At 43.9% G+C, this 17,822-nt stretch overlaps 1 protein-coding gene across 1 annotated transcript in view; it reads right to left on the bottom strand.

The window, feature by feature from the left end:
• Nucleotides 1–17,822, bottom strand: part of LOC120926737 (multidrug and toxin extrusion protein 1-like) — a 144,897-nt gene that overhangs the window by 2,872 nt on the left and 124,203 nt on the right. The window contains exon 15 of the mRNA XM_040336901.1: nt 17,388–17,482. Coding sequence (XP_040192835.1) covers nt 17,388–17,482 — 95 coding nt within the window. The remainder of the gene's footprint in view (nt 1–17,387; nt 17,483–17,822) is intronic.

Raw genomic sequence — 17,822 nt, 5'->3', positions numbered from 1 at the left:
TGGGAATAGTGTAACACCAGAAGTTATAAACTCACAAGTTTTCTGTAAAGATGTTTTCTGCATTAGGAAACAGAAATAATAAAACACTTTCCATAGTATATTTAACAGACCAATAAAAGGAGAAAATAAGAGAAGTTCAGTGTTAGGATATGCATTTCATTTTGAAATTGCAGTGTACCTTTTACCTTTTTGGAATCAAAAGAAAAAGTGAGTAGTGTGTAAGCTCACAGCTGCTCCACCCTGAAATGTTGCTACTGTATGCAAAAAAAAATGAATCTCTCCCATGGGACTTTATTGCAGCAGAACACATAAATAGTACAACATTTCATAAAAGGTCAAAATGTATTATACAAAACCAAGAAAACATATACATGTATTAAAATCTTGTGTTGTTGAACATGCACATAGTTTCATGTTGCCTTGTTGTACAAGGCAAAAAAGTACACCTATGCCACATTCTATATTATGGTAAAGAAGTTACCAAGGCATATTATTGGGAAAATAATGATTTGATCTCCTGCAGATCTTTTAGGTTTGCCCACTTACAAAGAAATTAAGGGTCTATAATTTTTTTTTCATCATATGTGTATTTTAAATGCTAGAGACAGAATATAAACCAAAAAAAAAAAAAATTAAAAAACACATAAAACAAATGCTGTAAAATAAGTTGCAGTTCAGTGATTAAAACAAGTATTTGATCCCCAAAGCAAAACAGTACCTGGTAGAAAAACCCTTGCTGGCAAACACAGAGATAAAATATTTCTCTTTGTTGGTGACCAGGTTTGCACACATCTCAGGAGTGATTTTGGTCCACTCTTCTTTACAGATCTTCTCTAAATCCTTAGGCCCAGATTCACAAAGGAGATACGACGGAGTATCTCAGATACTCCGTCGTATCTCTCAGAGTATCTATGCGACCGATTCATAGAATCAGTTACGCATAGATATCCCTAAGATCCGACAGGTGTAATTGTTTTACACTGTCGGATCTTAGGATGCAGTACCGCGGCCGTGGGGAGTTCGCGTCGTAAACCAGCGTCGGGTATGCAAATTAGGAGTTACGGCGATCCACGCTGGTTTTTCGCGTTCGCTAAGTCGCCGCTAGTCTAGTTTCCCGTCACAAAGTTAGTCGTCGTTTTGGGTGCCTTAACTTTAGTCAGCAATCGTATTGCTGTCTAAAGTATGGCTGTCGTTCCCGCGTCGAAATTTAAAATTTAACGTCGTTTGCGTAACACGTCTGGGAATACGGAAGTACGCTACGCGCGTCGCCGTTCGAAAAAATGATGTCACTTCGCGCAAAGCACGGCGGGAGTTAAGAAACGGAGCATCCGCAAGTTTCCAGGTAAGTGCTTTGTGGATCGGGCACTAAAACTGAAAACTTGCGGCGGTGTAACGTAAACGGCTTACGTTACACCAGCGCTAATGTACCTGAATCTGGCCCTTAATGTTTTTTGTCTGTCTCTTGTCAACTTGAAGTTTCAGCTCCCTCCCTAAATTTTCTAGAGGATTAAGGTCTGGAGGCTGACTACTAGGCTACTCCATGACCTTAATGTGCTTCTTTTTGAGCCACACTTTTGTTGCTATCCCCCAAAAAGATATAAATATCCCCCAAAAAGATATAAAAAAACATTTTGTTTTCCTCAGTTTAGGCCGATACGTATTCTTCTACCTATTTTTGGTAAAAAAAATCGCAATAAGCGTTTATCGATTGGTTTGCGCAAAATTTATTGCGTTTACAAAATAGGAGATAGTTTTATTGCATTTTTATTTATTTTTATTTTTTTACTACCAATGGCGGCGATCAGCGATTTTTTTCATGACTGCGACATTATGGCGGACACATCGGACAATTTTGACACATTTTTGGGACCATTGTCATTTTCACAGCAAAAAATGCTATAAAAATGCATTGTTTACTGTGAAAATGACAGAGCAGTTTAGGAGTTAACCACTAGGGGGCGCTGTAGGGGTTATGTGTGACCTCATATGTTTTTCTAACTGTAGGGGGCGGGGCTGGACGTGTGACATCATTGATCGTGTTTCCCTATATTAGGGAACACACGATCAATGAAGCTGCCACTGTGAAGAACAGGGAAGCTGTGTTTACACACAGCCAGGGGTGGGGACTGACAACTCATGGGGCCCCTGGGCGATAGAAGATTATGGGGCCCCTGGGCGATAGAAGATTATGGGGCCCCCAGGCTTACAGATGGCCACCACACCAGGAGGCATTGCATTGGCAGGGCAGCTAAAATCTCAGGATTTTCACATCAAAAGCATGTCGGTTTTGGACATATCAGGGACAGATGTAAAAAAAACACAGATATTTACATACTGTCCCTGGTTTTATTGAGCCTGGCAACCCTGATAGGGCCCCCTAGTGGCATGGGGCCCTCGGGCAGTGCCCGAGAGGGCCAATGGTCAGTCCGCCCCTGCACATAGCTCTCCCCGTTCTTCAGCTCCGGGGACTGATCGCGGGACTCCAGCGGCGATCGGGTCCGCGGGTCCCGCGGCCGCAGTCACGGAGCTTCGGACCGGGTCGCGCCTGCGACCCACGCTGGGCACTTAAAGAAGACGTACAGGTAAGTGCTTGTGCCCAGCCGTGCCATTCTGCTGATGTATATGTGCAGGAGGCGGTCCTTAAGTGGTTAAATGGCATTTCTTTTTTTTTTTTTTTTACAAATGTTAGGTTGAAAAAAGACACAGGTCCATCTTGTTCACAGTCAGTCAGTCACAAATAATGCCTATTGTGTTTGTAATGCATGTAAAATGTAATTTTCTATCTGCTGCCTTTTACATGGCTTTACAATATTGATACAATGTTACAAATACAAAAATACATTGCAGGTAATGGAAAGGAAGGGGGTGCCTGTCATAGGCCCTCCTTTCTGGATGGGATCACTGTAGCAGCATTAGATAGTATGTAGGTTTAGTTAGTGGAGCTGCAAATTAGGAAATCAGCTGGCGGGGGTCATGCAGCAGTCAGGGGGTTATTTAAAAGTCAAAAGGTATGGTAACTGTGGAGGGTTAATAATTAGCTGAGGCAGGGCTAATGGGTTCAGGTGTGTCACGGAGTTTTTCAGGTGGTCTGGGAGGTAGCCAGCTATTGGGCCAGAGATGTCAGGTGAGGCTAAGAAAATTCTGGAACCCAGCTGGAAGGCTATTTAAGGGTCCAGTCTGGCTTGGGTCGGTGCCAGTCTGACACCAAAATCAGCAGGAGGAGCTCCCCGCCCTACCCCCCCCTTTTGTTTGTTTCCCCATCGCGGCCGGTTCACGTGGTGGCTCACTCTGGCAATAGTTTCCAGAGGGGAGATTTGAGTTAAGTTGGATGGTTATATGGTGGATCAGCCCGAGTCTCAAGTGGCTGGGCTGGGAAGTGATTGTATTAAAGTTGGTTTTCCAGTATTAAAGTTCAATAAAGTTAAACATTGGTGTTCAAGAAACCAGTGAACCAGGCCGTGGCCAAGATATTCCAAAAAAAATAAATAAATTGGAAGTTATTTAATGTTATGTAATATATTTCAGATGTGTAATATATGGACTGATTAATAAACAATTTATAAAATGGATTTGGTTTATGGTGTTTATTCACTCTATGCATGTTTGGGTTTTCCCTTGTTGCGTTTGGTGCATGTGATCCCATTAAGTCAGGCATGTCCAAAGCCCGGCCCGGGGGCCAATTGCGGCCCCCGTTCCAGATTAATGTGGCCCCCCTGGTAATTTGGATCTATACTGTATTTATCGGTGCTGCCTCGGAGGGGACAGGAAGGGACGGGGAATGAGTGCTGTCAAATTACATACAGGAGAATCTCCTGTTTACTCTGCGGCATCTGTAATAGGAAGTCTTGTCTCCAGGGCTGCCATTGGACAACTCCTCTGTCTATAATAGGAGGCGGGACATTGTATTAAAGAGGCTGCTGTGTAAACAGGAGATTCTCCTGTATGTAATCTGTTGCCTCCGAGGCTGCAGATGGGCATCGATCAGGCTGCATTCATGGCAATGGAGAGGCTGCATTCATGGCAATGGCAAGGCTGGATTCATGGCAATGGCAAGGCTGCATTGATGGGCAATGACCCTTATTTTGCTTCACAGTTCTTTATTTACATTTTTTTCCTGAAACTTCCCTCCTAACGTTAAGGTGCGTGTTATACGCCAATAAATACGGTATATCCAAATAATACGCCTGAGCTTATCTCTTCACCACACACAGCCACAAAGGCAAGAGAATTATTGTTGGGCAGTGTATTAGTGCTCGGGCAAACACACTTAGACCAAATTTTAATGGTTCAAAGAATGTCAGCAAAATGTTCGGCCCTTACGCATGTTCACTTCATCAAATCTGGTCCTTTTTGAAAAAAGTTTGGCCACCCCTGCATTAAGTGATCTTGAAAGAGTTTCAGTTCAGTAAACAAACAACAGTGTTCTGTCTGTGCAACATTGTATCAATTCTCTATAGCAGTTCACTATTTGCAGTAGCGGATTCATTACACAGGTTGAATAATAGAGCCAAATTGATTTAGTTAATATGAATAGGACATCTTTGATAGTCTGGTCTCAAATAGTTGCCGACACCCCTGATGAACAGAAAAAATGGAGGATCCCCCAGGGTGGGGCTTTTTAGGCAACAGTCGTACAAGTAGTCATAGTAGATACAGAAGTAAGTAGTAGTTTAATAGTAACAAAAGGTATCAAACAATATATGATAAACATGTATAATACAAAAGTTTAAAAACAACACATTAATGGGGTGTGGTTGGAAGAGAGTGAAGAATCCACGATATAAATACTGGGCCCAACGCGTTTCGGGTTTCCTTCTTCAGGGACCGAAGTATGTGTGGAGTCAAAAAGTGTAACAAACAACTTTTCTAGAAAAAAATAAATAAATAGCAATGTGTTGAAAATAATAACATACAAAGGAAAAATGTATAAATATTAAACTGGCACAGATAAGAGAACATACCACCCAAAACGTTTCAAAGGCTCAGCACACCCTTTAAGAAGACTTCGCGATCAGGACGCATGGCAAACCTCGGATGGTGACGAGAGGAATGCAGACTGGCATCTGTATCAATCACAACGTAGCAAGACCTTTGGCCCGAGGTGTCACAGCGTAAAAAAGTTTATTAGTTGTATTTATTTATTTTTACCTGTCCCAAAATATAAATGAAAAAAGGACAGGATAATATCAACGAGGCAAAAGGTCGCAAAAAATCGCAAAAAAGAGAAAGCTGAACCACAAATTTATATATGAGGTGAGAGACATACCTGTAATGTCAAAGAGTAGCCAAAGAGATCAGTAGAGGGCTCAAAAGCTAAAAAAATGAAAGTAATATGGATCACAATTAGAAATGTGCAGGGTATGAAGGGATGACATGTAAGGCAACAGGTTGGAAGTCGTGCTGGGAGACATACAAGGAAAAAGTTACTTACATGGGAAGAGGACACAAGCAGTGTGAGGTGTATACAAATGCTGCAGCCGTCCAGCAATGTCTGACATTGTGGGGCTGCTGGGCTTTAAATAGGAAATGGGAGGGAGGGGAGAGTAAGGTGGGAGGAGGCTGTCACAGAGAGCCTGGGTGTTATGGGTCAGTGTGAAGGAAGGGGGCGGCGTAAAGTGGGCATTATCCGAGTGAGGAGGGGGGGAGGGACGGGTATGTCCCGCTCTCCTCACATGGAAGCCCGCACTGGTGACGTAGGGCTGCATAGAAACGTAAGTGAGGTGTGGTAAGCAGTGGGCGGGACGGAGAGAGAGGGCGGAAGGTGCGCCCTGCTCTCTCACCTCTGCCCATACTCGCCGCTGGCGCGATGACGTAGGCACGTCGCCGCACGGAGATGCAATGTGTGTAATGTAGGGTGGGCGGGACAGAGAGAGAGGGCGGAAGATACGTCCTGCACTCTCACCTCCGCCCACACTGGCCGCCTGACAGCGCAAGTGACGTAGACACGCCACAGCGCCGCTCGGAGCTAAATGGCAAGTGACCAGGAAAGTCACCTGACACGGGGGTAAAAGATAGGCAAATGAGTAAGCTATTGCTTTGCAGAGTATGCAAGGAACGTGTAATAAAAAGGGGGCATGAACGATGTAGGTACTGGGGGAGATTAGTACATAAAAGGTCAAATAAGGAAGAAATAGTAAAGAAGGGGGATAGGTGTGTTGAAACTGCTGAAAGCAGATAAAGGTTTGTATATAGAATGATATTGTAAACACAGATACTGCGCAATGCCAGTAGAGGTTTGTAAGTACAGTGGTTTTATATACAGGTAAGTTCAGCCATAAATTTAAAGGGACAGCAATTTTAAGGATATATTAATTGTACAAAAAATGTACAAAAAATAGGACACATGGGCCAATAGGTCCAGGGGCAAAAAGGAAAAAACAGGGGCATGGAAATGTCCACTGTGTGATCCCTGCCCCTGTTATAGGCGCAAGTATCGACCCACGGTCAGAGACACCAAAAGGTGCAAGGGGACCAGGTCAAAAAAAGCCGTCTCCCATGGGAGAGGACAGACGGCTTACGTGCGCCCAGCTAAGGAGTGACAGTAAAGGGGATGCCAGTCGAGCCAGTATGCGCTTGGAAGGTGAAGTCCCCGGGGGGGTGTGCAGAGGGGTACATGAGCATGGTGGTAATACAGGGAACAATTAGGTATGAAATACTGACATGGGAGTTGACAGGATGGAAATAAGGATAGTAGTAAAAAGGGGTTATGGATGGGGACAGTAGGTGACATAAGGTCCCCATAGTGTAGAGAAGTCTTGATCAGTCTTTTTCACACCCCCCAGAAGAGAAACCTTCCAAAAAAGGCCTAAAGCTGATCTGCTCATTGAGGCCCGGTGGAAGATTAGCCTCTAGTTCGGCAATCCAACGAGTTTCATGTTGTAGGAGGATCTTATTCCAGTCCCCACCTCTGGGGCTTGGATGGATCCTATCGAGGATTAGGAATTTAACCCCTGGAAAAAGTCCATTGTGTTGAGACAAGATGTGGCGCCCTAGTGGTAAGTCTGGGTTGGCCGAACGCATGGCATGTAGATGCCGGGAAGCACGCTTAAAGAATGGTAATTTGGTTTTTCCCACGTAGAACCTGTTACATTGACAAGTGAGTAGGTATATTACGCCAAATGTCTTGCAATTAGCAAAGTGTCTCGGTCTGTAGGGCCGACCATTGGGTAATACAATATCTCGCTCTGTATTGATGTATCGACAAATGGAGCAGCCTCCACAGGTGAAAGTACCCTTCCTTTTACAAGGATCTTTCCTGAAGTTGTCCTTGAATTCACTGGCCACAAGGTGGTCTTTGAGTGAGCAGGCCCGTCGATAAGTTATCGCGGGCTCTTTTGGTACAAAGGGACCGAGTTGGGGGTCAAAGGAGAGTAGGTGCCAGAATTGTTTGAAGATTCCTCTCGTTTGTTGATGCTGAGTGTGGTACTTGGTGATTAGTCTGGTAGTGTCGCTACCAACAGGGGACTTCTTCCCTGATTGTACCAGTAGTTGTGACCTGATTTGTCCACTGGCCCGTTGAAATGATCTTTTGAGGATTTTTTTCGAGTACCCTCTATGCAGTAATCTGTCACGTAGTCCAGCTGCCTCCCGTAGGAAGGATTCGTGGGTAGAGCAATTGCGTCTAAGGCGTAGATATTGACTATAGGGTATTGATCCTATCAGAGATGTGGGATGTGCACTAGAAGCGTGCAGTATTGTATTACCCGCCGTGGGTTTTCTGTAAAGCCCTGTTGATATGTACCCATCAGGGTTTTTGAATAGGGTAACATCAAGAAAGGGGATTTGAGAGTCGCTGGAGGACATAGTGAACTTTAAGTTCAGCTCGTTGCAATTCATGATCGACACGAATGACTCAAGCTCCTCAGTCGATCCTTCCCAGATCATATCTTGATCTGGGAAGGATCGACTGAGGAGCTTGAGTCATTCGTGTCGATCATGAATTGCAACGAGCTGAACTTAAAGTTCACTATGTCCTCCAGCGACTCTCAAATCCCCTTTCTTGATGTTACCCTATTCAAAAACCCTGATGGGTACATATCAACAGGGCTTTACAGAAAACCCACGGCGGGTAATGCAATACTGCACGCTTCTAGTGCACATCCCACATCTCTGCACATTTCTAATTGTGATCCATATTACTTTCATTTTTTAGCTTTTGAGCCCTCTACTGATCTCTTTGGCTACTCTTTGACATTACAGGTATGTCTCTCACCTCATATATAAATTTGTGGTTCAGCTTTCTCTTTTTTGCGATTTTTTGCGACCTTTTGCCTCGTTGATATTATCCTGTCCTTTTTTCATTTATATTTTGGGACAGGTAAAAATAAATAAATACAACTAATAAACTTTTTTACGCTGTGACACCTCGGGCCAAAGGTCTTGCTACGTTGTGATTGATACAGATGCCAGTCCGCATTCCTCTCGTCACCATCCTAGGTTTGCCATGCGTCCTGATCGCGAAGTCTTCTTAAAGGGTGTGCTGAGCCTTTGAAACGTTTTGGGTGGTATGTTCTCTTATCTGTGCCAGTTTAATATTTATACATTTTTCCTTTGTATGTTATTATTTTCAACACATTGCTATTTATTTATTTTTTCTAGAAAAGTTGTTTGTTACACTTTTTGACTCCACACATACTTCGGTCCCTGAAGAAGGAAACCCGAAACGCGTTGGGCCCAGTATTTATATCGTGGATTCTTCACTCTCTTCCAACCACACCCCATTAATGTGTTGTTTTTAAACTTTTGTATTATACATGTTTATCATATATTGTTTGATACCTTTTGTTACTATTAAACTACTACTTACTTCTGTATCTACTATGACTACTTGTACGACTGTTGCCTAAAAAGCCCCACCCTGGGGGATCCTCCATTTTTTTTTTTAAATTGATTTAGTTGAGGCCTAGATCACAGTAGGATGATTTCAGATTTGACGTGAGTCGCACAGAATCACATGACAATGTAAATCTATTTCTTTTCAATGGTGTCCATTCACATAAATGTGAGAGAACTAGATCTTCAGAGAGTCTATTCCATGTTTTTAAAGCTTACTGTGAAGAAGTTACACTTCAATACTTATTTATTATGACCCTCAGCTCCATCAAGCAGTCATAATGCTGATTCATTCTAGTCTTATAAATGGAAAACAGTCAAACTGAAGAGAGAATAGGCTAATAACATTTGTTTTTGCACTCATTTGCACAATGAAATGTGCATCCAGTTACACAAGATGAATAGCTCTTCCCTCACATAATTGTCTCTTCTGGTTGAAAATCTTAACCCAGGGGTAGGCAAACTTTGAGAAATGGGGATCTACCTGAACATCACTGAAAAGATCAAAGATCACCAGGGTGCAGCGCCCCCCTTTAAAAAAAAAGGAAGAAATTAAAGTGTTACTAAACCCAGGGCTCTGCATTCACTATATCTGGTCTTCCACAGTACACAGAACATGGATTTTTTTTTGTAAATATAAATGGCTAAATACCTTTTCCCATCAGCAGTATATAGCAGTTATGACTTTTATGTCTGGTTCAAGCTTGTAAGAGGTGTTTTCATTCTACCCTGACTGTCCTATGAGGCTTCAGGACCTCTGGACAGTGCCGATTTGGCCCTGTGCCAATCACATGCACCCTCCCCAAAACAAAAAAACTCTCTAGCGATACACACCAAACTGAGCATGTTCAGAGTGCCCCCAAGGCTCTGATCTATCAGGAGATGGATTGGGGACTCTGGAAGGAGGGGAGGATCAGAGGAGAGCGGCTCAAACAGCCTTTTTACACAATGAAGAGGATTAACCCCCTATTTCCCACAGTGAGTATAACAAGCCCGCTTTACTGCATATACAGACTGATTTTAGTGTTGTGGGTTTAGTAACACTTTAACGAGCAAGCACCAATAAAGGGTAAAGACAGTATGAAAAAAACCTGGCACAATCTACTAAAAATAATGTAATTGTAAAAATATAAACATAGCCTACCTTAAACATTAACTTTAGAGAGACAAACTTGGCATTCACTTTCATGCACATTTTTTTTTTCATGCCTGGAGCGTAATTGGTTACCCCTTACAAGTCTGATCCTGGAGTTCTTTATTAAAGCATCTGGTACTGCAGGATGATTTTCCTGACTAGTTTAAGGCCTGGCTATCTGCTCTAATTTCTAGCCAATGTAAGTAGTATGTAGGGCAGGATCCAGGGGTCAATAGGATGTAGGGTAGCATACAGAGGTCAGTAGGATGTAGGGCAGCGTGCAGGAGTCAGTAGGATATAGGGCAGCGTGCGGGGGTCAGTAGGATGTAGGACAGCGTACAGAAGTCAGTAGGTTGTAAGGCAGCATACAGAGGTCAGTAGCATGTAGGGCAGTGTACAGAGGTCAGTAGCATGTAGGGCAGCGTACAGAGGTCAGTAGCATGTAGGGCAGTGTACAGAGGTCAGTAGCATGTAGGGCAGCGTACAGAGGACAGTAGCATGTAGGGCAGCGTACAGAGGTCAGTAGCATGTAGGGCAGCGTACAGAGGTCAGTAGCATGTAGGGCAGCGTACAGAGGTCAGTAGCATGTAGGGCAGCGTACAGAGGTCAGTAGCATGTAGGGCAGCGTACAGAGGTCAGTAGCATGTAGGGCAGCGTACAGAGGTCAGTAGCATGTAGGGCAGCGTACAGAGGTCAGTAGCATGTAGGGCAGCGTACAGAGGTCAGTAGCATGTAGGGCAGCGTACAGAGGTCAGTAGCATGTAGGGCAGCGTACAGAGGTCAGTAGCATGTAGGGCAGCGTACAGAGGTCAGTAGCATGTAGGGCAGCGTACAGAGGTCAGTAGGATACATTTCAAAACTAGTTTGTATCTGGTGATCCCGCAGTTAACTGCCAATACAGCAATTGTACTTATAGGGGCAGATCCACAAAGGAAGTACGCCGGCGTATCTACTGATACGGCGGCGTACTTTCAAATTTCCCACGTCGTATCTTTGTTTTGAATGCTCAAAACAAGATACAACGGCATCTGGGTTAGATCGGACAGGCGTACCTCTTCGTACGCCTTCGGATCGTAGATGCAATTCTTTGGCGTCCGCTGGGTGGCGTTCCCGTCGTAATCCGCGTCGAGTATGCAAATTAGTTATTTCCGACAAACCACGAACTTACGAGTGGCCGTCGCATTCTTTTACGTCGTTTCCGTTCGGCTTTTTTCGGTGTATAGTTAAAGCTGCTATTTGGTGGCGTACGCAATGTTAAGTATGGCCGTCGTTCCCGCGTCGAATTTGAAAATATTTTATTTTGTTTGCGTAAGTCGTCTGTGAATGGGGCTGGACGTAATTTACGTCCACGTCAAAACAATGACGTCCTTGCGACGTCATTTAGCGCAATGCACGGCGGGAAATTTAGGGACGGCGCATGCGCAGTTAGTTCGGAGTGGGGACGCGCTTCATTTAAATGAAACACGCCCCCTACTCGTCGATTTGAATTACGCACCATTACGACGCGAGAGATACACTACGCCGCCGTAACTTACGCCGCAAATTCTTTCTGGATTCAAAGCTTTGAAAAGTAAGTTACAGCGGCGTAGCGTATCTGACATACGCTGCGCCCATGCAATTGTACGTGAATCTGCCCCATACAGTGTAACCCAGGGCACTGCAGAAACATACACAAGTCACTGTAGGAACACAAAACGGATGCAGTCAGGTTTTGCTTAATAATTATTGAGCCTGTTTATTTGTAAGGAGCATTGATAGGAGAAATACAATGATGCTGAAGCAGTCACATATATATTTATCTTATCGTACTCTACAAAAAAATATGAATATGTTTTTTTTTTTTTACACTGCAGGTATTTATAGAATTCATTTTATATACAGTGCCTTAAAAAAGTATTCACACCCCTTGAAATGTTCCACATTTTGTCATGTTACAACCAAAAACGTATCACATAGGGATTCTATGTGATAGACCAACACAAAGTGGAGCATAATTGTGAAGTGGAAGGAAAATGATAAATGGTTTTCAACATTTTTTTTAAATAAATATCTGAAAAGTGTGGCGTGCATTTGTATTAAGCCCCTTTACTCTGATACCACTAACTAAAATCTAGTGGAGCCAATTGCCTTCATATGTCTACTAATTAGTAAATAGAGTCCATCTCAGTGGCGGCCCATCCATAGGGGGCACCCGGACGCCGCCCCCCACCTCCTGTAGTCACAAAAAAAAATTAAAAATACTGCCCCTTTAAGAAAAAAAAATGCAAAAAAATTAAATTTTGCTACAGTAAATGCACTATGTGGCGCCGGCCACGTGCATTATGGGAAGCGCTACGTCAATGCAATCTTGAGATTGCAGACGCGGCGCTTCATTTGCTGGTTTTGTCCCGCCTTGTGGCGCTCTCCAAAGCACCACAGCTTCTGCCCGGCGCTCGTAGTATCTATTACTACGGTCGGGCAGTTTGATTGACATCTGTTAGATCACGATGTCACTTCCTGTTTTCTCTTCTCTCTCTCCCGAGAGAGAAGAGGAAACAGGAAGTATGAGGAGCAGACTCATCCATGGCCACTGCCAGTGGAGGAAGAAGACAGGAGGACAACACACAAAGCTAAGTCCCGCTGTGTGAGCTATTTCTTGGCGTATTTTCTCATTTGATGGGGGACAGAGGCTGCATTTGATGGGGGGGACAGAGGCTGCATTTGATGGGGGGGACAGAGGCTGCATTTGATGGGGGGGACAGAGGCTGCATTTGATGGGGCAGAGGCTGTATTTGATGGGGGGGCAGAGGCTGTATTTGATGGGGGGGGACAGAGGCTGCATTTGATGGGGGGGACAGAGGCTGCATTTGATGGGGCACAGAGGCTGCATTTGATGGGGCACAGAGGCTGCATTTGATGGGGCACAGAGGCTGCATTTGATGGGGCACAGAGGCTGCATTTGATGGGGCACAGAGGCTGCATTTGATGGGGCACAGAGGCTGCATTTGATTGGGCACAGAGGCTGCATTTGATTGGGCACAGAGGCTGCATTTGATTGGGCACAGATGTTGCATTTGATGGGGCACAGAGGCTGCATTTGATAGGGGACAGAGGCTGCATTTGATAGGGGACAGAGGCTGCATTTGATGGGGCAACAAAGGCTGCATTTGATGGGGCACAGAGGCTGCATTTGATGGGGGACAGAGGCTGCATTTGATGGGGGACAGAGGCTGCAATTGATGGTGGACAGAGGCTGCATTTGATGGTGGACAGAGGCTGCATTTGATGGGGGGCAGAGGCTGCATTTGATGTGACACAGGGCTGTATGTAAGGAGGGACTCCGCTGTGGGCACCTGATGTAAGGAGGGACTCCGCTGGGGACACCTGATGGCATCTGGTGGCAGGCGACACACTCAGGGCTCCCACTGATTCTGCATTATAGTGAGTTGAATGATTTAATTTTATATTACAATGTAATAATAGAAATATTGCGCTTCAATCATCCTGACACCATAACAACCATGGTGCCGGGATGGTTGAAGTATCTTTATCTGCTGATTGTTAAACTTTCTGGAATACACATATTTCTATTGTTGTGTAGGATCTGGGCCTGCTGTCCCTCCCTCCATCCATCCCTCCCTCCCTCCATCCCTCCCTCCATCCCTCCATCTCTCCCTCCCTCCATCCATCCCTCTCTCCCTCCATCCATCCCTTATTCGTCTCAGATGCTAACCACACCACCTTAGAGCTACGCACACTATTTTGCTGAAACCACACCCATTCCCACCAAGTGGGAGGGGTCAAAAAGGAAGGGCAGGGTCTGGCGCCCCCCCATCCTAAAACTTCACCAGCCGCCTGTGTGTAATTCAATCTCAGTATAAATAAATCTGTTCTGTGAAGCCCTCAGAGGTTTGTTAGAGAACCTTAGTGAACAAACAGCATCATTAAGGCAAAGGAACACACCAGACAGGTCAGGGATAAAGTTGTGGAGAAGTTTAAAGTAGGGTTAGGTTAAATAGTTACATAGTTAGTCATGTTGAAAAAAGACACAAGTCCATCCAGTTCAACCACAAAAAAATAAACAAACAAACTAAATAAAAAACACAATACAATCCCATACACCCAACTCCATACCCACAGTTGATCCAGAGGAAGGCAAAAAACCCCAGCAGAGCCATGATCCAATTCGCTACAGCAGGGGAAAAAAATCCTTCCTGATCCCCCGAGAGGCAATCGGATTTACCCTGCATCAACTTTACCTATAAATGTTAGTACTCAGTTATATTCTGTACATTTAGGAAAGAATCCAGGCCTTTCCTAAAGCAATCTACTGAGCTGGCTAGAACCACGTCTGGAGGGAGTCTGTTCCACATTTTCACAGCTCTTAACTTTGAAGAAACCTTTCCGTATTTGGAGATGAAATCTCTTTTCCTCTAGACGTAGAGAGTGCCCCCTTGTCCTCAGTGTTGACCGTAAAGTGAATAACTCAACACCAAGTTCACTATATGGACCCCTTATATATTTGTACATGTTGATCATATCCCCCCTTATTCTCCTCTTCTCAAGAGTGAATAAATTTAGTTCTTCTAATCTTTTCTCATAGCTGAGCTCCTCCATTCCTCTTATCAGTTTGGTTGCCCTTCTCTGCACTTTCTCCATTTCTCCGATATCCTTTTTGAGAACTGGAGCCCAAAACTGAATATATCCCAAGCTTTGAACATCTCACGTAGCAATAGTAAATCCATCATCCAGAAATGGAAAGAGTATGGCACAACTGCAAACCTAAAGACATGGCCGTCCACCTAAACTGACAGACCGGGCAAGGAGAGCAATAATCAGAGAAGCAGCCAAGATGCCCATGATAACTCTGGAGGAGCTGCAGATATCCACAGCTCAGGTGGGAGAATCTGACCACAGGACAAGTATTAGTCGTGCTCGCTACAAATTTGGCCTTTATGAAAGAGTGACAAAAAGAAGTCCAGTGTTTAAAAAAAGCCATAAGAAGTCCTGTTTGCAGTCTGTGGGAAGCCACGTGGAAGAAGGTGCTCTGGTCAGATGAGAGCAAACTTGAACTTTTTGGCTTAAAAGCAAAATGTTATGTGTGGAAGAAAACTAACACTTCACATCACCCTGAACACACTATCCCCACCGTGAAACATGGTGGTGGCAGCATCATGTTGTGGGAATGCTTTTCTTCAGTAGGGATAGGGAAGCTGGTCAGAGTTGTTGGGAAGATGGATGGAGCCAAATACAGGGCAATCTTAAAAGAAAACCTGTTAAAGTGAGCAAAATCCTTGAGACTGGGGCAGAAGTTCACCTTCCAGCAAGACAACGACCTTAAAGGGGTTGTAAAGGTACATGTTTTTTCATTAAGGAGAAAAAATATCTGAGGATTAGCGCCCCCCCCCCAGCCCCCCGTTTACTTACCTGACCCCTCAAAAGTCCCACGCCGTGAACGCGCTGGCATCTCGGCCGGGCTTCTGGGCTCATTCATTGGTTGATTGAAAGCAGCGCAGCCATTGGCTCACGCTGCTGTCAATCACATCCAATGATGAGGCGCAGCGGGGGGCAGGGCCGAGTCATACAGTGAGCGGCTATAGCCACCGGCTGTATCACGGGAGCGTGCCCCCGTAAGAACTAACCAATTCTTGCAGGGAGGAGCCAAGACAGCCGCAGAGGGACCCCAGAAGACCAGGTTCGGGGCCACTCTGTGCAAAACGAGCTGCACAGTGGAGGTAAGTATGATATGTTTGTTATTTTTTATTTTTTTTTATTTACCTTTACAATCCCTTTAAACATACAGCCAGAGCTACAATGTGATTGTTTAGATCAAAGCATATTCATATGTTAGAATGGCCCAGTCAAAGTCCAGAACTAAATCCATTTGAGAATCTGTGACAAGACTTAAACTGCTGTTCACAGACATTCTCCATCCAATCTGACAGAGCTTGAGTTATTTTGCAAAGAAGAATGGGCAAAAATGTCGCTCTCTAGATATGCAAAGCTGGTAGAGACACCCTCAAAAAGACTTGCAGCTGTAATTGCAGTGAAAGGTGATTCTATAAAGTAATGACTCAGGGGGGCTGAACACAAATGCACGTCACACTTTTCACAAATTTATTTGTAAAAAATTCTAAAAAACATTTATAATTTTCCTTCCACTTCACAATTATGTGCCACTTTGTGTTGGTTTATCACATGAAAAAAATTGATTTACATTTTTGGTTGTAATATGACAAAATTATACCCAAATAAGCACATTAGAAGTCCACTGTGGCTTGTTAAAAACAGTGCGGCTGTGTGGGCAGAGCAATCTGTGAAAGAGAGAACTACAAGTCATGTCTGCCAACAAAGCAGACAACCTGTGGTTCTCAATAAACTGTGAGGCCGCTGATGAGTGCTTCTGTAGTTCATTGACAAGCCCTGCAGCTTTCAATCAGACAGCACATACAGAGTTACAGACTGATAGGTAGATTCAGAGAGATGTGCTTAACTTTGTGGTGGCGTAGCTTAGCCTGTTTAGGCTACGCCGCCGTAATTTAGCAAGGCAAGTACTTGATTCTCAAAGTACTTGCCTGCTAAGTTACGGCTGCGTAGCCTAAAGCGGGCGGGCGTAAGGGCGCCAAATTCAAATGTGTCTAAGGGGGTGTGTTTTATGTTAATGGTGCTTGACCTGACGTTTTTGACGTTTTCTTTACTGCGCATGCGCCTTGCGCCTACATTTCCCAGTATGCATTGCGGCTACGTCCGCCGCACGGGCCTATTGATTTTGACGTGGACGTAAACGACGTAAATCCCTATTCACGGACGACTTACGCAAAACGACGTAAACATTTCGAATTTCGAAGCAGGAACGGCGGCCATATTTTAACATTACTATTCCATCTACAAGATGGAACAACTTTAGGCCAGTTATTGCCTCACGGAAACGGCGTAAATGTACTGCGGCGGCCGGGCGTACGTTCGTGAATCGGCGTATCTACTAATTTACATATTCTACGCCGACCACAATGGAAGCGCCACCTAGCGGCCAGCCTCAATATTGCGACCTAAGATAGGACGGCGCAAGCCGTCCTATCTTAGATATGTTTAAGCGTATCTCTGTTTGAGAATACACTTAAACATAAGTCGGCGTAGATTCTGAGTTAGGTCGGCTTATCTACTGATAAGCCGGCCTAAATCTTTGTGAATCTACCTATGAAAGTTGTAGGGTTTGTCTGCAGAAGCCTGACATTGCACCAGGCCATGTTTCACTGATCACAGGTGCAATGCTCTGAAGGCCTCTTTGGGGGAGGGAGTTAATAAAATTACAATTTTTTTCAGCAAAAAATATGTGCATTATTATTTTTTCCCAAAAGGTGAACTTATCCTTTATAAGGCTGGATGGTCTCTAATATAAAGTCTCTTTAAATACCATGTAAAGATTATAAAATATAAATACCTTTTCTGTCATAAGGTTCCAGTTTACTTTCCAGAAATATATAGAAAAGAAGAGATCAATACAAGCAAACCCGGAAATCATTCCAATCCAAAAACCTGTTAAACCAAATATTAACCTTAATTTTCATAATTTAAAAAAGGGAATTTCCTGTTACATTTCTGAATACATAACAGACAAAATATACCAATACAACATGCATGATCTCTTCATTTGGACTACAACAAGTAAATCCCACATTTTCACAGTCCATTAAATGTCCATTTATCTTGTGCATAGTGATAAATGATCCATCGACCATAGAACTTATTTTTATGAGAAATCTTTCACTTTCAATGATTGCTCAACACAGAAGAAAAAGACGGATTTGGTTGGATTCTGATGCATTTTTCACCAAGACCAATTTAGTCCTTTTAAGTGAAAACAATAATTTATTGA

The sequence above is a fragment of the Rana temporaria genome, chromosome 2 (assembly GCF_905171775.1).
Source record: "Rana temporaria chromosome 2, aRanTem1.1, whole genome shotgun sequence".
NCBI classification, from domain to species: domain Eukaryota; kingdom Metazoa; phylum Chordata; class Amphibia; order Anura; family Ranidae; genus Rana; species Rana temporaria.
This window is presented reverse-complemented; position numbering and strand designations above follow the sequence as displayed.